The sequence below is a fragment of the Papio anubis genome, chromosome 5, assembly GCF_008728515.1.
Source record: "Papio anubis isolate 15944 chromosome 5, Panubis1.0, whole genome shotgun sequence".
NCBI lineage: Eukaryota > Metazoa > Chordata > Mammalia > Primates > Cercopithecidae > Papio > Papio anubis.
In genome coordinates this window covers 115,175,174-115,194,152 of record NC_044980.1, presented here as the reverse complement: position 1 = coordinate 115,194,152, position 18,979 = coordinate 115,175,174, and the positions used below count along the sequence as shown (strand labels likewise).

At 41.6% G+C, this 18,979-nt stretch overlaps 2 protein-coding genes across 15 annotated transcripts in view; one reads left to right on the top strand and one right to left on the bottom strand.

The window, feature by feature from the left end:
* Positions 1–14,139, bottom strand: part of SNCAIP (synuclein alpha interacting protein) — a 152,629-nt gene extending 138,490 nt beyond the window's left edge. For 4 of the 14 annotated variants that reach the window (XR_002522708.2, XR_002522709.2, XM_009208962.4 and 1 more), the window contains exon 1: positions 13,219–13,311. The gene's annotated coding sequence lies outside the window, so the exon portion shown is untranslated. Of the gene's footprint in view, positions 1–125; positions 6,190–12,837; positions 13,165–13,218; positions 13,315–13,705; positions 13,805–13,872 lie in introns of those variants that run through there. The other 10 variants (XM_009208970.4, XM_003900038.5, XM_009208954.4 and 7 more) reach the window with 8 other exon arrangements.
* Positions 8,959–16,978, top strand: LOC110743602 (translation initiation factor IF-2-like). The gene is made up of 4 exons (XM_021940135.2): positions 8,959–8,983; positions 10,142–10,222; positions 13,048–13,454; positions 13,915–16,978. The coding sequence occupies exons 1-4, from the start codon at positions 8,959–8,961 to the stop codon at positions 14,191–14,193; spliced, it is 792 nt and encodes a 263-aa protein (XP_021795827.1). The 3' UTR covers positions 14,194–16,978.
* The last annotated feature ends 2,001 nt before the right edge of the window (positions 16,979–18,979 follow it).

Here is an 18,979-nt window from a genome sequence, read left to right as displayed (position 1 = left end):
CCAGGACCCAGAGAACAGCCGTAGGGAGACAGCTGCCTGCAAGCACATGTGCTTTATAGTAGGCAGAGGTGATCTGGTAAGGTGGGAGCCCAGGGAATAAAATACCCAAACCTCTCCCTCCCTACCTGTTTGTTAATCGTTTGCTGATCCATCCCATTGGCCAAACCCAACCGGAAGCCAGAGGACAAGGGAGCCTGCTGATTGGATTTCATAAGGCTGGTCGGCCATCTTATTACACAGAGCAGGTGGAGACAGGGAGAATGGATCTGATATCCACTATTCTTATTTTATCCCAAGTGTCCCAAACTTGCCTTGAATAAATGAGAAAATCAATAGATATCTGTTGATAAAAAAAGGAAGAAATCATATCAAAATACTGAGGGGTTCTATAAGCTGTTTCAAATCACACATAGCCGCTGAGCCAGGCCTTGCTCTGTGGTTCAAGCCCATGCTCATAATCAGTTATTACGTTATTCTGCCTCCTTTCCACCACCTTGATCCCATGTCATTTGTATGGTGTCAGGTGTTTTGGGAGATGGGGGAATGACTAGAATTAATACCCTTAAGAAACTTGTAATCCATGTGTCAGTTTTATCTTACTTTTCCATCTCATTATTGTCAAAGCTCCAAATTCTCTTCTAGAATCAAATGTTCTATAAAGGCAGGTCTTAAACATCTTACAACTCCATCAGCTATTACTACTAGTGGCTGAGCAGTGAAACCTTCCATCACATGGCATTTTGCCTACTTGTTTGACAGCACTGTGCCTCAGATGGATGTTCTGAGTGTAAATAACAGGTAACATGATATCTTTTGTGAAACAAGCCCCTAACCTCTATTAGCTGCAATGGAATAAGCCTTAAAGCTTATATTAGGAACACATTTACTTGTGAGACATGTTGAAGGACTCATTTGTTCCACAGACATATATTGATCATACGGTACATACCAGACACTGTGATAGATACTCATATACATTGAGAAAATAATTCATACCAAAATCAACAACTAGCTTTCTACAGGAATGAGTCCATAATCATCCACAGGGCGAGTAAAAGTGTGTTAATTACTGAGAGGTCATGAGCACACATGCTGGAGTAGAGTTGTGACTCTGGTCCCCAGCAGGACCCTGCCCTAATTCTATCCAGGTTGTTCTAAGCTTGGATGTAGGATATAATTTCACAATAAGCACATGTCATCCTACTCCTGATTTTGTTCCTTGAGACAATTATGTATTCTGCTATTTTTCCATCTCTTAGGAAGGACCCTGCTTTGAAATACCAGTCCCTTTGCGCAAGGGCCTGCCTCAAATAGATCAAATAGAAATTTTTCCCTGTGGGTTTTTTCTTAGTCCTCTTTTTGGGCTTGGGGAGGCCACTCTTTCACGCCTGGTCCTGACTGAAATAGCACATAGCAATCTTTCATCTTTTTCAGGGACAAGGCAAGTGAACTGGCACGTAGCTACTCCTTTTCATGCTGTGTAAGAATCATCTTTGCATTTTTAATAACTATTGTATGATGTGTCACATAACAAGGTTTGCCAAAGCAGGGAGGGGGTTGGCGGGGGAGGAGAAAGAAAAGTAAAGCAGAGTTAGTTTCCTACATGCACATTTTAATAATTTTGGAAAACCATCAACCTGGATCGAATTTCCATACTAATTTGACAGCTTCCCACTAATGGCAGGAATGCAAAGCCATCAATTAGCCTCATGACAATTAGATTTTAAAGAACACTCTATTTTCTTGGTAACTCAAATAGAAAACTTCATTTCAGTAAAAACTCAAATCCTCACACTTCGTGATAGTTATTTTATCCAGGAGTTCTAGGTAAGATCACTTTTTCAAATATCCTCTGAACGTTGACTTAGGTGCACACACCTGTGCTTCCATTGCCAACAAAAGCTTTGAATGCACAGGACTTCCGCTGCATGAAATGCATTTACATACATTACATAAGAGAGAAGCAATGAGCAAGTCTGTTACTGGGAGAGGCTCACATCCTTCTCACCAAATCAATCTGTAACTTTCAAATAGCTCTGCTGTATTTCCTAGCAACAGGAGTAAACACTGCACTACATCCAGTGCCCAAGATCTGTAACCACGTTAATCTGTGAATACTCAACTTAATTAAAGATTAGACTTTTAAATTGTATTTTTAGTGCACAACAGTACTGCTAAATTATGATTATCAGTGGCTAAGTGTGCTTACGTCTGCAGAATGTGGGGAATGAAAATGAATCACTTATTTTCATCTTGATATGACTGCTCTTCTCTGAGGTGTTGTTGCCCGAGTTCACGGGCCTTGGAGTTCATTGGAATTCTATGGTTAAAACACAGCTTGGAGACCTCATTTATGAAAATTCTTTTAAACCTTTCACCACTTCGACAAATCCAGTCCAAGTTCACTGAGCCAATTCAAAAGTAGCTCTCAGCCTTTTTATAGGTTTTCAATTACACCAACACAGAACACCAGAGCCGTCATCTTTGAAGAAATATATTTTAGTTGCGAAGAGGCACGAATTCTTTTTTAAGAATCCCAAATGAAAGCAGCATTCCCAAAACTGTAGCCAACAGATGCAAAACTCTATCTTGAACTGTCCTTGTCTTACTAAAGACGAGATCATCAAATTACTTAAACATGGCTAATGTTTAGTTATCTGCTATAGGATGTATGCTATTATTTTTAAGATTTTACTTTGCAGAAATACTGGCAAGCTACCTCACCCTCAAACTGTTCCAAATATCTTTTTTGAGGAATTGTTTAAAACATTTTCTAGACTTCATTCATCCTCCTAAAACATAGTGTGTGACAGCAGGATTTATTTTTCCTGTACGCACTCAGAAACAAAAACTCAAAGCAGATCAATGAGCTCTCCAGGTTGAAACTGGTAATCAATGGTCAAACTGAGGTTAGACCTTATTCAACTTTGCATTCCAATGTACTCTTTAAGTGGGCCTGAGGTAACCGTGCTGTTTTCTGAGGTAAAAATCCCTTTTAAAAATGTTTATATAACTTAACAGACCAAACATATTTTCCTCCATTTTCAAACTTTGAATTTATTTGAATATGTGGTTAATATGGTTTATGGAAGTACCAATCTTTTAGATTGGGTTATATGAATTATTCTAAGTGACACTTATCTTTGGGGGTAAAGTAGATAAGCTAGCATGCACATTAGTTGGTTAGAAGCACTTGCAAAATTTAAATACTGTATGTGCAAAGGCAAATTGACTCAGGATATAAATCTCCAGTTCTCTCAGAGGGAGTAGTGATGACTCTAAAACCACTGGAAACAGAAAGTTCATCGTGATGACTCTAACGGCTCCCTGATGCAGGCTACTCTTCTCTTGTATATTTAATGTTCTATATGTCAGTTGGCCTTGTTTGCAATCTCAATAGGAGGCTTGTTCACTGGACGAGTTTTTGTTTCTGTGTTTGGTCTGTTCTGTTTTTTTTTTTTTCTTTTTTCATGCTGTTAAATAAGACTTATGATTTCACATACTAGACTGCTTATAAGTTCTTCTAGTATTTGATATTAAAAGAGGTGAAACAAAAACTAAACAAGGTGTATACAGCCTCAATACAATTCTAGGTTAGAAGCCTAGATGTGTGACTAGAGACGCTTCCTGTCCATTCAGTCTGACTCCAATGTGGTTCTGCAGCACTGGACAAAGCTGGGAGATTGCAACAGGAGCCCCTGCAATGAGGGAATATAGTCAGGGAGCAGGGGTTGGACAGGTGAGCCTCCATATACCAAGCCCTTCAACTCCTGGGGTTAGTTATCCCTCCTTTGTTCATTAATGATTCACTATGTACCCACCGCCAACGGTGGGCCTTCTAAACACTGCACTGTACACCAGGGATAGAAAGACGACAAAGACAAATTCCCTTCCCTCAAGAGCCCAGGTTTGAGAAAACAAGCTTGTGAACCTTCTATTGGAGCAGCAATAAAGATCTGAGCTAAGTGCCGAGGGAGACTGAGGAGGTGGTTGCTGAGTGTGTCTTAGGCATCCCAGGGTCTCCTCAAAGTCCAAGCCTGTAGTCCACTGCAGGGGTCACCAGTCACCTGTGGCCACATTGGAAGGTGGCCATTCTGAATTGAGGTAAGTAAAAAACACATACCAAATATCAAAGATGTAATATGGGAAAAAAAAAATGTAAGCTTCTTGGTTAATGATTTTTTTATATGGATTACACGTGGAAATGCTACCGTTGTGACTATATTGGGTAAGATATATTATTAAAATTGATGTCACCTGTTCCCTTTTACTTTTTTAAGCGTGCTTGCTAGAAAATGTGAAATTCCCTACATGGCTCCCATTCGTGAATCCTATTACATTTCTATCTGCCAGTGCAGGTTGGTGCAGTCACAACACAATGCTTCGGGAGAAAACCTGGGGAGGCGGCCTCAGGGCAAGTGGGTGAGAGGGGGAAGTGCCCATGGAATGAGAAAGAGACAACAGGAGGACCCATTAGGGGCTACAAAGAGGGTACATTTGCTTTCTGAGTTGTGCTTGCCTGCCGGATTCATTTGCAGCAAGAGAGACCAGAACATGAAGGCCATGATAACAACATCTCAAATAAATTAGAAGCAGCTTGTGGTTTATAGTGAGCAATGCTCTACTGGGGACCAGACCAACCAGTTACCCCTGTCTTCACCCCATCTATGGTTAAGTCATCTGGTCACTGTTGCCTTCTCATCTGCAAAGGGGGGACTGAGATTAACTGCTTGGCCTGCGTATCCCCCTGACTCTGTCAACTAAGTTTTTGGAAACCTGAAGCGCTCTAAACATCCTGGGGGAAGAAAGGGCTGGAGAAGTATATAATGTTTTGTGACCAGAATTTTTAAGCTGAAAAGAATGAAGAAACTTGAATAGAATAAATTCTTGATACTTCCTTTTTCATAAAACTTACCACACTTTATTTAAATTATTTATTAGCCCCCTTCCTACCTAGATATAAGCTAGCTATAAATACCATGAGCTCAGGATCCACATCTGTCTGCTTACTGCTGTGACCACAACTTGGAGGACAGAGCCCAGAATACAGGCCTCAATAAATATCTGTGGAAGGGAGGTCACATGGAGAATTTGTAGTCATTTTTGCTGTTGAGCATCTGTTAAGTTAAAGTTTCCAAGTGTGCAAACTGTACTCAGAAATGAGTAAGTGGTAGAAACTTACCTAAAGATGATCAAACCAGTAGTGCTGTCACTCTAATGATGTTATCTGTCCTACTGTCAAAATGTTGTCACAGGTGAAGGAGGAGAGTTAGCTGAGATCTTCCCAGTCCTCGACTGCTCTTGCACTGCACACATTCCAGGAAACTCTTGTGGCAAAAGCAGCCACTTAACTTACTTTCAACAAGAGAAGCTGAAGGCTGAGGGAAGTCAGGACCAACAGAGGATCCAAATTTCATTGGCACAGGTCTTATGCCTCACTTGGTTGCATGAATGAGTGTGGAAGCAGCAGGAAGTAGTGGTGATACAAACCTGGGTTCTCTGTTTAATTCTATTCTCAGTACTTGCCCAGTGGGAGACTCTAAGTTCCCTCTCTGAACCTCGTTCTCCTCCATAGCTTAAAACTGGACTCATAATGCATGGTTTAGCTATAATGTACCTTTCAAAAAGGGCTGGCATCTGGTAAGCACTGAATAAATGGTTACATGTCAAACACAGTAAACACTCAACAATGACTAATATCTTCCTTCTGCATTAGCAGAAGGAAAAATCTTAAAAATCTTAAAACTTAAATCTTTAACCTGGAGTCCATGGAGTCCCGGGAAATCCACAGATGAGATTCAATAGATCCTTGAAATCCCTAAAATTAAATACAAAGTGAGGCATGCATGCATATCCTTTCTCTCCAAGGAAAGAATCCATAGCTTTCATATGATGCTCTTAAGGCTCTCAGACTGAAAACAGTTTAAGAAGTATTGAGCTTCTGTGGCTTCCAAAGTGTTTAGCTCCTTTTATTTATCTATGGAATAGCTCTGTGGATGACTCTCAAAACCAAGCTTTTCTGTGCCTCCTCGAGAGGCCTGCATTTTATATGCAGCAGTATAACTTCCATAAGATGCTTTTATTTTCTGGCAGCAGCAGTATCACAGGAAGATGATTGGAATTTGTAAGTCAGAAATTGATCTTAATTTCAACAATAGTACTGGAGCCCTTATCTCTTTAAAGACATCTTTTTCCATAGTTTATATATATATATATATATATATATATATATATATATATATATATGATTGATGACCAAAGAAGGCACCTATGTTTTATTCTCAAGATGATGGTTACTTCATCTTAGAAGAACAACAACAAAAATCATAACAAATGAATGGGAAGAGCCCAATCAAAGCTTTATTCTACTCCCTAACAACTCAGGTGAGGTCTGGCAGCTTGGCAGTCACCAGGAAGAAGAAGCTTAGTGGCAGACAAGCTGCTTCAAATTTCTAAATCTTTGTTTCCTCATCTGTGAAAAAAAAAAGGATGATAACAGTAACACCTCCTTCCTAGGGCTGTGAGAACTAAATAAGAAAGTAATTGTAAGGCATCTTGTAAGTACTCAAAACAGAGTGCCTCATAAATATTAACTATTAAATATCCTCTCTGATGATAGTGGGAAAATGATTCCTCATCTGGTCTCTGACCCACAGATTTTAGCCTAGAGATTTACTCTGGGCCACTGATATTTTCCAGCCTCCTCCTTAAGGTTGTTATGAGTGACCAAGTAATAAATAAGTATATAAACCAACGGGAAAACTGTTGAAAAAGTGTCTGAGCAGCAGTTTCAAAGAAAACCTGTCTTCATGTCCCAGTATCCTAAAGGCAAATGTGAAAATCAAGTTAAAGCAAATAGAATATACCTAAAGAAAATCACCTGAAAAAATGAAAGATGAATGATTCAATGCACATTTTTCTTTCATTTATTTAAAAATTATTGAGATACATGGTGGGCAAGGCACTGTACCGAGCACAGGATGCACAAAGATAAGGAAGTCAGTCCAGCTCTTGAGACATTTCATCTACAGAGGGAGACAGACATGTATATCCAAGGTCACACATACCACAGGATAAAGTGTGATGTGGGGAGAGGCTGGGAGGGGATGTTCAGCTGAGGCTCCTTGAAAAAGCAACACTTGAGATGAGTTTGGAAGGATAAGTAAATGTTTAATAGTTCATAGTTTGAGAAAGAAGAAACAATATTCCACAGAGACAACATGTAAAAGCACATGCAATGAAGCATTTAAAGACTTTGAAGTTATACATGTCAGCCCAGCATGGAGATAATATGGGCAGCTAGAAGGAGGCATTGCTGAACATACTAGCACCTACCCATCCCCTGCACCCACAGTAGGAGTCAGGACTCACCTTGCAGAGAATTTTGGAATTCATGGTAAGAGCTTGGACTTTTCTCCAGGACTGTGACAAGGTTTGGAATGGTTCTTAGCAGGGAGTTATATAATTCAATTTTATCTATTCTTTAGAAAGAGCAAGCAGGCAGCGGTGAGGAGGATGGATTGAAAGCTGAGAGACTGAAGGCAGCATTTGTAGAGGTGACTCGGGAAGAGTGAAACATGAAAGCAAGTGGAGCTGGAGGTCTTGGTGACTGATTAGGTGGATGAAGAAAGGGAGAAGGTCAGATCGAGATCATTCCCAGGTCTCTGGCTTGGGGGTGTAGTGAGAGGATGATATGCCTGTCATGGAAAACAGGTGTAATCGTATTTAATAGATATCTGCTGTTTCTGCATGCACATCATCTCCTATCTCTTCTTTTCAATATTTTCTTTTAAAAACTACCCCTTCCCTGCTCTCAGGTTATATGCTTCAGAAGAGTTCTGCTGACTAGTCTCCCATGTACCTCCCTCACTCCCATATACTCCTTCCCACCTGCCCTCACACATACCACTCTCCCCTTTCAAAAGCCCCCAGGACTGGTCTCATAATCAAAGCCAAGTCAAGTGGCATAGTCCAAATCTCCAGCCATAGGGTCTGGTTCAAGCATATGCATGTGATCAAAGTGGTCTAATTAAAGTTAGTCCTGAATTCTCTTTTTCTCAGGGAGTAAGACTAAAGCTAGAGATGAAAATTTTGCCACCATGAAGAAAAGAGGAAATCAGAATTGGATCCTTTCTGAACTTTTCCTTTATAATAGCCAGTATATGCCCTTTCCTACTTAAGTAAGTATAAACTGGGTTTCTGTGATTTGCAACCAAGTGTCCTGACAAACACAAGGATTAAAGACAACTGTGTTTCAATAAAGAAAAAATAGTTTATTTTTATGAGTGGTGGATTTTAAAAACCTACATTACTGTGACAAGAGTACCTTAAAACATTTAAGTCTACAAAAGGCACTTAGGGACTTTATAGCAAACTCTACACTTAATAATGAAAAGTCAGACCAGACCGTTTTAAAAAACATTACTGCACCAGATAATGGCACATCCACTCATTCAATTAACATTTATTGAGTATCTTCAGGGGTTTTAGACTTGTGCAATAAAAATGATAAAAACGGATTCTTTGGTTTGAGCTGGTCCATCCAAGGCCGTTCCATAAAGAGCAGCTGTGTATGCTGTTCAGACTAATTGTGTGAAGTTGGAGAGGCCAGGTGTTTCTGTCTGGCCTAACAGCTGCACTTGGTGGTAAGGGCACCACCTGAGTTTCAGTCTGGCCATAAAATGAGGCTGATGAAACAGCACCTTGCATGAGTTTTTAGGTGAAAGACAGAACAGAACATGTTTAGAATTCTTCTCCCTTCTAATAAAACATCCATTAACGTTTATGAAGGAGTCTGGATGAGGCATTGTGCCAGACCCTCTTTTCTTTATTTTCCACAAGAAAACTACACCACGAGCATGGGTTCAACTGTTATTCACGCACCTATACTCTATGGAAATATGCCTAAGTTGTCACCTCCTGCCTTGTTACCTCTTGCTTCCCCATGGCTAGGCCGAAATGAATCTTCAAGTGTTCATCTGGGGTGAGCATTTGCTGGTCTTGTCACCTTGTGTCCATCTCCACTTCTGATAGCAGTGCTCCAGTGTCCTTTAAGGGTGAACTTACCCACTTCACATTGTGTACTGACCTGGTGTGGCTGTTAGTCAGTGCTACTGGCTCAGGAGTGTGCATGGCACTCAAATTAAGTCAAAGGTGTTCTTTGCCTGGTATGCTCAGTTTAAGAGCAAAGCACTCTAAGGGCAGACCTTCAGCTGTGCCTTGGAGAAAGAACATCAGTTCTACTCCCTAGGTAAGTTCTGTTTCCATCCTGAGAGTAGTGGTTCTGACTTCCCTTTGACATCTTAGGGAATCCCTGAGGTTGTATTTTGTTTTCTGTTGCTATACACCTAAAGAAACTTAACTATATACAATAGAGCACTGTGATTTAAACACTAAACAATAGCTAACATTCATAGCCTACTCTGCAGCTTATAAAGTACTTTCACATTCAATTTATCTCTTTTAATCAAACTTTCTGGAACTGAATTTTTCTCCTGCCCCCAAATAAATCACTTATTGATTTCTCTATTTCTCACAAAAGCACAATCATTCTTTCAGTCACTTAAGTGTTTTTAAACCTCAGAATGATTTCGACTTTTTGCTTTTACTAACTCCCTATAATCAGTCACCTCATCCTAAATACGGGATCTCCCAGATCGATCCCTTTCCAATTTTCCTGCCTCCATTTTTGTCAAAACCATCAACTTTCGACAATGCCCAGCTCACCCTGCCACCAGCCCCCTGTCTCCAAACCATCCCAACACCACTGTCGGAAGGATATGACTAAAATTTATTATCATTGTGTCATACTTCCTCTACCTGGGGTTTACAGAAAAAAAAAAATGCAGGACAATGATTTACTGGACAGTTCCTTAACCTAAATCCTGGGCTATTGATAAGTAGGCTCCAATATGCTCTCCTAACATATTATTTTCAGCAGAAAATACCTGCTAGATACACGTATCCTCAAACATGTAGTAGATCACAAAAACTGGCTCTAATTTTTTGCAGCTCCTTCTCATCATAAGTGGACTCTTTCTATACCCCTTGAATCTGGTGTAACCTTCTGATTTGATATGGCTAATGGGAGATTAGCTAATGTGATTCAAGGTGAGGCTTTAAAGTTGCTTTTGCATTGCAGGTTGTTCTTTTGCTGCTCTTACAACACTGTTTGATTTTCCACGTAAAGAAGGTGAGGGGATTGATTGCCGGAGAACAGGAGGTACATATCCCAGCCACTTGTTATGTTACCCTGGCCAACAGTCTGATAACTGCCAGATATATAAGTAAAGCCATTCACAATTACACCACCAGCAGGGAACCTAACTAAGAATAGCAGAAGAACCACCTTACTGAGCCCAGCTCAAATTGCTGACCACCAGAATCATGAGCTATAGTAGCAATTTTAAGTAACTGCATTTTGTGGGGATTTGTTATCCAGCAATGAAAAACTGATATAACATCTAAGCTAATTTGATCACTCTCTCCTCAGAGATTTTCAATTACTATTTAGCATCTTAGGCACTCGATTATGAAATGTGTTCTTTGATGTTTTGTGTCATTTAATTTTCCATGGGTCCTATTTCCCATGAAAACGTTCCTTGTGAAAAGACTATGCATTTTATATTGCTGTATTACATATAAGCAAAAAGTAATTGCACAATAACTATTTACGAATCAGTTAGTACTTTCCCAGGGCCCAGCTGTCAGTCACATCAATTAAAAATTATTTTAACACATATTTTGATCATTAATTTCAAAAATGTAAAAAACAGCTAAGATGCAAACCATAAAATATAAAATCTAGTTACCTAACCCGTAAAGTGCAAAATCATGCATAGTATATATGATATAAGCAAACAAGTTATTGATTCATTTTCCATAAATAACTTCCTGCAAGTGAATCTGCATAGAAATCAAATGGGCGCAAGGAAATAAGTACATAAGGGTAAAAGTTTCACAGAAGCAACTATTTGATTTTCACCAGGATATCATTTTTCTCCCAAGACACATATTTCTCCTATGTGGTTTGCAACTGTAACCTGACAAACTGCCAAAAACAAAGCTTCTATTCTAAGAGTGTTACTGATTCTCTTGTTGCTATTCAATTAGATTTTGCATTTAAAAGAGAAATTCCCTTGTGTTTCCTATAATGATGCACCTGCTCCTTGGGAGATTTCCTCTTTTGACAAGACATGCCTTACATCTGGCAAGAAAAACAGCTCCAGGCTTTTTCTGATAATATCAAGGATCATTTGTTTGTATTAGATGTTTGTGTGGGTTTCCCTTAAGAGCAGTAAAGTACTGCTACAATTTCTTCCAAAACAATAGCACACACAGTTTCTTGGCTTGCATTTCCACTGTACACCTGCACCAGAACAACTGTCTGGAATTAGCAAAGTTGTGACAAAGTAGACAGAGAAATGCATTTGCTTTAGTCACTTCCTTTTGGATATCAACAAATGGTAACAGTCAAATTCATGAATGCAGCATCATTTCAAATCTACTATCTGTAACCTTTCTTCATGAAACGCTTGCTATGGAGAAAATGAAATTTATACTCAAAATTATACCCCTTCTTTTCAAAATCCCATTCTGTATTTTATTCTGAGATGTCCAAAAGATTCTTAAGAGAAGCACTATCTTCTACTTTCTGATTCCAGACCTGTTAATGCATACATATTTAGTTATGGGTAATCCTCAGTTAATACTCCCTTTCTAGAGAGACTTCCGCGATCAGTACCAAAATACAGCAACTTTCAAATAGTCTTGAGGACTCCTTAAAGGTGTCTCCTTGTACTCTAACCATGCTGAATGTAATTTAACATTGAGATGCATCAGAAACAGCCAACAGACTTTCTCTCCCAGATGTGTACACATTAGCATACTGCTTTCCTACACCTTGTTCTTTGCCTTTTAAATTTTCAATATGTACAAATGAAATACAGATTTCAACCCATTCCCAATTGAGATGTCTGCTCCATAAAAGAAAACTAGGTTTTTCCCTTCCTGCAGATTCAGCAACGAAAGTAGTGCTTGAAAATTACGTGTTTAGAGTGACACCTTGGAGAACTGACATACTTTGCACACATGTAATCCTCATAAACCTCCCCAGACAGCCCTTATTTCATTTTGCAAACTGCACCCTGGCCAGGCTCCACGGCACGTGGTGTGTGGCGAGGCTGTCCTGCAGCAGTTCTCTCTTCCTCTAGGCTCTTTGATGGGCACTTGTCAGTAACAGCCAAGAGGAATCGGACCCTGCCTCCAGCAAGTGAAAAGGGGCACCGACAGTAATGCTTCCTTAATTAACTTTCCCAAGGAAAGCAACGTTACCACAGGAAAAAACAACACGTTTCCCCCCTCCTAGAGGTCCATTGAAAATGAGCAACAATGCTGTTGCCTTTTTGTTTCCTAAGACTTTCTTCGCTGCAAGCAGTAGCGTGTTCCTCAAAGAATGCTAGTATTTCCTGTGGAAACTGTATGGCTGCCAGTAATGGCTCATAATTTTCCCTCTTTTCTTTTCGTAAAAATGAAATAAACAAAATGTGGCCTTTGACAATAGCCAAAATTGGGTTCACCCCACTTACCACCTGCAGATGAAAGTCATCGCCAAGAGAGAAGGCCAAGAGAGAAACAGTCCCCGCTGAAATTGACGCGGACCAGCCTGGGACGCAGGACAGCATTAGAGGGAGGCTGACTGAGCCCGGGCTGGACAGGGCAGTCGGGGAGCCCGTGCTGATGAGCGAGGGGCGGCAGCAACACCAGACGTCCCTCTTCTACAGCTATTGCTACCGTTGTTAGTACCGTCGCTATTACTATTACTTCGCCCCTCCTTACCTCAGCTCTTCCGAGCCGCGGCACTGCCCAACCCTGCCTGCGATACGATCCCGGGTGGCAGCAAGAATAAGAACCACATGAGGCAGGCAAATGAAAAGAACAATCCTTTGGAAACCGAGGCGGGGGTTGTTTCCCCCTTTCCCCAGTAAAACAGCCGCTGCCGTGCCACCACTGTTACTATAGAGACCTCCCCCCAAACCCTTTCTGCAGAGACGCCTCTGCTGTCCCAAGCAGCCGAGACTCGCGGCACAAAGGGGGCCCCGGGCTTGGGGAGCACGGGGCGACAACCGCCAGGGTCGCCTGGTGCAAACTTGGAAAGGCTGAGCCGCCAGCTCCTCGCCCCCCGCCTCCCCGCGGGGTCCGTTTGGGACCTGGACTCACCCGGGGCGCCACGCGCGCCGGCGGCTCAGGAGCGCGAAGGGACTGACGGACCGACGGACGGACTGCGGCGGCGGGAGCAGAACAGCCTCGGCGGGAGCAGGCGAGCGGCGGAGGCGCTGCCGCGGCCCCGCTACGTCACAATGCGGCCCGGCCGCGGGCGCAGCTCCCTGGGCCCCCCAACGGGCGCGCGCGGGCGGGGGCAGTCTGGGCGGCCGCCGCCTGGAACCGGCGCTGGGGTACGCGGAACGCAGCGCGGGCGCCCGGCCGGGGACGGGGGCGCGGCCACCACTGCCACTGCCGAGGCTGCTGGGGCTGCCGCGCCCTCAGGCTGCGCTGCGCCCCTGCGGCCGCCCCCCGGCCAGCGAGCTCAGCTCGGCCTGACTGACAGTGACCCTCCCCGCTGGGCCCCCGGCCCGGCCCACGCCCCTCCCTCGCCGCTTCCTCGCCCGGGATCCCCCGGCCTGCCCGCCGGCTCCTGTTCACGAACCTGCTCTTTCTTTACCTTTCGCTCTTTTTACCTCGACTGCCGTTGCTTTTCCCCAACTGAGGCTCTCCTCTCCTCCCCGCCTACTTTTTGTCCCCGTTTCCCACTTTTCTCCTCCTGCCCCCCCTTCCTTGCTTCGCGGCCTCTCCCCCTGGAAATCGCCCCCTCACCGTGATCCAAGCGTCAACCGCTGCCATCTCATTGGTCCCCAGACCATTCCAGGGTTCCAGCATAAACCGGGAGAAGAGACTCAGGAAGGCGGGGAACGGAAGGTGGGCATGGCCCTGGGAAACTCGTGTCTGAGAAGCCTTTTGGCAGAGTATTTTGCGTTGGCACGGAGTCGTCACCCCCACCCCTCTCCCCGAAGCTCGCCCACCCCTGAGGACGTGGCCAAGGAGAGGAGGGCACGGGTGGCTTTGCCTGCCTGGAATGTTCTGTGCTCAAGTGTGGGTGGATGGAGAAGATCTTGGGCTGAAATAAAGACTTTTTAATTCAAAGACGTTCCAATGTACCAATGGCCCTACAGTAATATTAACTTTACTTTTATTGTATCTTAATTGTTGAGGGATTGGGGGTGGGAGGCTGCTGGATGAGGAGTCAGCAACGCCTGCAGTGGTGACTACTTCTTTCCTTATTTCCGAAATGAAATCAGGGGTTGTGGAAGCATTTATGGTAACCTTGGCTCACGACTGTCTCGCTGTTGCCCTCTGGAAAGCTTTAAATGATCTTTGAGAAATCTCTTTCCCAGGCGAGATGACTCGGAGAAGTTCACTCAGCAAAGCCATTGAGGACCACACTCTTGTTCCAGGGTATGACTGCTTGCCTGATGCTGACCCAGAGAAAAGCGTGAGGAAGTAAGTCTTGGTCAGTTTAGAGGCATCTTCATTCCCTTGCCAGTTCCAGAGGACAAGAGCAGTGCCAAGATCCTGGGACACCCGGCACTATCTGGGTAGTAGCAATGGGGATGTGTGATCTTGTTACAACAAAAAAGGAAGGCTCTGGTTGTTTAAAGCTGGGGTTTCCTGAATAACTAGCCTAAGACTGCCTTCAGTCTTTGTGGAGTCCACAGGCTGCGCTGTACTAGGAGGGCATAGGCAGAGTAATGCTTGCCCTGGACCTGTTTGGACCAGGACCATCGTCACTGAAATGAGGACTACCTTGAATGCCAGCGGAAGACATTTCACATGTGTCTAATTCCATTTCCTACTGAAACCTAGATGTCTTTCTTGGCTGTTGACATAAACAGCCAAGATCATGTCCTGTGCTGTTGTAATTTGTTTATTGTAATTTATCGTGTGTAAGACTTAAGTACATACATGGAAAGTGGCTTCACAATTTTAAAAATACACATTATCCCCCAGTAGAAAATATAAAATTGGATGACATCATGTGGCACTAAAAATACTTGAAAATATTGGGTTTAATTTGTTCACATCTGGTTAAAATAAAACTGCCTCTTTTTTTTTTTTTGCTTAGTGTGAATTTTGAGAAAAGCACATCTTGCTTTCATCCAGTAGATATGGATGGGATTGGTGTCACCCTTGACATGATCTACAGAGAACATACTTTATTTCCATTCTCTTAAATATTTTGACACCCTGTTTTTGAAAATCATTTTAATTTATTGAAGGATTCATTTACTGAAGAATTATAAATGGTCATCTCCTTCCAACTGTCCTAAATATTCATTAGCTCTGGTCGAGCCAGGTGTTAATTCAGTATAAATGATTCAACAAGAAGGGGCCTGATACTGCTGTATGTACAGAAAGTGGGTTGTCCTGGGAAATAAATAAAGTGGTTTTTTTTTGTTTTTTTTTTGTTTTTGTTTTGTTTTGTTTTTTTGCATAGCCAAGGGAATAGCATGCCACAGTGTAAAAGAGCAATCTTTTGAGTTGTTGTTTCGGATATTTTCCTCTATTTTTTATAGTTCTTTTGTTATTTTTTTTGGTTTCTAACATGTTTTTGATTACATATTTAGCATTGTTTCCATGTGATTGTTTTTACAGTGTGATTTAAATCTAGGCTTATATACACTTTCCCACATAGGCTGTGTGTTTGCTTTCCTTGGACTGTTTATTGGTTTGCTTCTCCTGTACATACCCTTGCCAAATTCTAACTACAAATTGATATACCAAAGTGTGGAAGTAGTCCTTATGTTGCTTCTTACTGACAACCAGTTTCTGGCATTCAGTTTTCTAATCAAGCAGCTGCCTCTATGGGCTAGTTATTCCCTAGACGTGGCTTAGCAGCAGCACAGCCACTGACTCATTTACCATTTTTTAGGATGCCCCACCCATGCCTGCCACAGCACAGGGTGTACTCCTCTTAAAGCACTTAGCATACTTCTGTTTCTTGTCTGTTTCTTATCCCCTTCTATTCAATTGTCAGTTCCCATCATGATGACAGGGTGTACATATTACTCATATTTGGATCCTCAACACTGAACACATTTTTATACTCAAGAGTTAGCTACTGAAAATAATTAGTACAAAAATGCATTTCACTCTGTATATCATCTGCCAAAGAGCTGCCAGTAATTTGTTCATTTAATTATTACAATTAAACATCTGTCTCCTCTATCCTTTCACCCAATTTCTATAAATATATCTTTATTGTGCTACAGAAATTGGATAAAACTACCATAACACTATTGATGATCAAATAGAAAAAAATCTTCCTTTTCTATTTTTAAAGTGTAGATTTGACTTAACCATCCAAATCTATGGTAAAAGCTCAGATTTTTTATTCTCATTGATGAGTCTGGGTCATTCTGATTCTGTTTGGGAACTGTAATTGGTCAGGTCAGGCTGCTCTTTTATTCTGGAGTTGAGTTTTATTTGCTTGGCTCCCACTGTATATATGTAATTATAAGTTATTTATATCAAGAATCAGACTAAATATTTATGCAAATTTGATTATATCCATCAGGATAGGTTAGGTTGTGCTGCAGTAACAAATAATCCCATAGCAACAACCCCAAACTTCCATAGATTAATAAAAATGTATTCCTTGCTCTCACTGTACAACAGTTGCCCATGGGCTGCATCTTTACTTCATGTCTTTCTCACTTTAAGACTCCAGCCCAAGCCAGGTATAGTGGCCCATGCCTGCAGTCTCAGCACTTTGAGAGGCCAAGGCAGGAGGAAACCTTGAAGCCCGGAATTTGAGGTTACGGTGAGCTATGATTCCTCTACTATACTCTAGCTTATGAGACAGGGTGAGACCTCATCCACCCACTGCCTCAAAAAAAAAAAAAAAAGAAAAGAAAAGAAAAGACTGCAGCCCCATGGAGGAGCCACTAACAACAATATTGCTGGTAATTCTAGATAGAGAAATACATCCCTCGAATATTTTATACTAGGAATTAAATGCTTCGGCTCAGAAGTTACACAAATCACTTCTGCTCACAGCTCATTGGCCTGAACTAATTGTGTGGCTCCACCAAATCACAAGAGGACAAAGAAGTGCAATTCTTACAATATTAGAATAATCCTAGAATATTTGGTAATAATTAGAATATTTGGTAAATAATCCTTAGAATATTTGGTAAATAATAATAGGAAATATGAACATATTACACTTCACTGTAGATATTATAAAACATGAGAAAATTCTCTGGGTATTTTACATAAAAGCCAGAGAGCTTAAGTATAAATATGGATGCTGAAGAGAAGTATAAATTCTATAGTAGTTTTAATTTCTGAAATAACTGCAGGAAAAAAAGAGTAAAGAACTGTGGACTTCGATAAAGAATGATTAGGATTCCAGTTTTTGAACATTTTTGAGTTTTACAAGTAAAGAAATCATTATAGAAAAACATGGAGTTACCTAGTTTTCTAGCAGGTTTTAGGTCACGCTCACATTTTCTCTCCACCTCCTTTTACCTGAACGTGCTTCCCTTATCTTTTTCTTTAGGCCGGGGCACATCTTTTTTGCCATGTATGTCTTTGTGTGCTCGAGCTGGGTGTGACTAACAATTGGATATTCCTCACCTGATCTGTTTTTTGTGATCACTTTTCACTTTTAAAAAGTTATTTTCCTTCAGTATTTCTTTTTTTCTCTCTTCTTGGGCCAAGTGTTAGTATTCTGCATCTTCTTAGCACCTCTGATAGTTATAATGGGGAGGGAGATGAAATCCAAATCCAGAAGTTTGACTGCTTATAATATAACAGCTTTAATAAAAGATTTAGTGTAGAAGAAATCTTATGGATTGTTAATCGGATTCCCTGAGATTATCCTGGGATTCCAATTAATCCTATTACTCTGTTTTACCCATTCCTACACATCATTCATCAGCAGCTTTGTTGTTGGTATTTTAAATGGAAACTATTAGACATGTGAAAAAAACACAATCAGATAAATGAGTGTCTTACCATGTGTTATGAGGCATTTTGAGGCAAATATAGAGAGAGACTATCTGCAAGGGACTAACGCGTTTTCTGGAAATCATGTGATTTGGGGGCTACGATCTTTCTGCTGTGCTTATCTTCCCTAATGAGTTACCATCAGAGAGTACAGTCAATCTGTGTAGCAGCTAGAATACAGACAGGAACTATGAATTTCAAACTCCATTCAGGCAGGCAATGTATAGACTTCATAACTGGATTGAACTACTCTTACTTTAACCCAACAGCTGGGATTTGGCAGGTTAGCACTGAGGCTGACTTGGGCTCACTCTCCACCTAAGCCTTGAGGGACTCTTTTCCTGTCCTCACTCAGCGTCATCTGTAAACCTTCAATTTTGATTGAAAAGTGGTATTTCTACAGCTACCTGAGCCCCACTGGACTGGTTGCTTTTCTCAGGGATTCTATCCACATTGTCTTCGACAGGTTGCTTTTTCCTGGATACTTTTACTGAAAAGCCTTTACCCTCCCAAGGTGGCCAAATTCAGGTGTATTTGAATGACTCCCCTTGGGTCACATCACATCTCCCTGTCTGTCCACTGTTGCCCCTGGTCTGAATGAGGTTTTCAGTGACAACGGTGAAATCTACCTGAGCCTGGTGCTCCCAGAAAACAGTGATGATTGAAAAATCCCTCAGTTTTTTAGTGTTCCAGGAAATGGCTCACCACAAAAAGCCACCCTTGCCCATGTGACTTAAATAAAACTCACAGCCCACTCTTTCTCACGACCCCTATAAGATTCACAGATGACTCCTTTGTTTACCTAGGACAAGGCCAAACACAGACTTTCCCCTTTTTGCCTGGATGTGCTGATAAGACCAGACACAGGCGCTTCAACTTCCCATTCTCTATCTTATGAATGATTAGCTGAGAT

Coding starts and splice junctions, on each gene's coding strand:
- LOC110743602 (XM_021940135.2), top strand. CDS start 8,959: ATGAATCTTCAAGTGTTCATCTGGG. Junction 8,984..10,141: donor TCTTCAAGTGTTCATCTGGG/GTGAGCATTTGC, acceptor TTTGCATTGCAG/GTTGTTCTTTTGCTGCTCTT. Junction 10,223..13,047: donor TGATTGCCGGAGAACAGGAG/GTACATATCCCA, acceptor CCCTTTCTGCAG/AGACGCCTCTGCTGTCCCAA.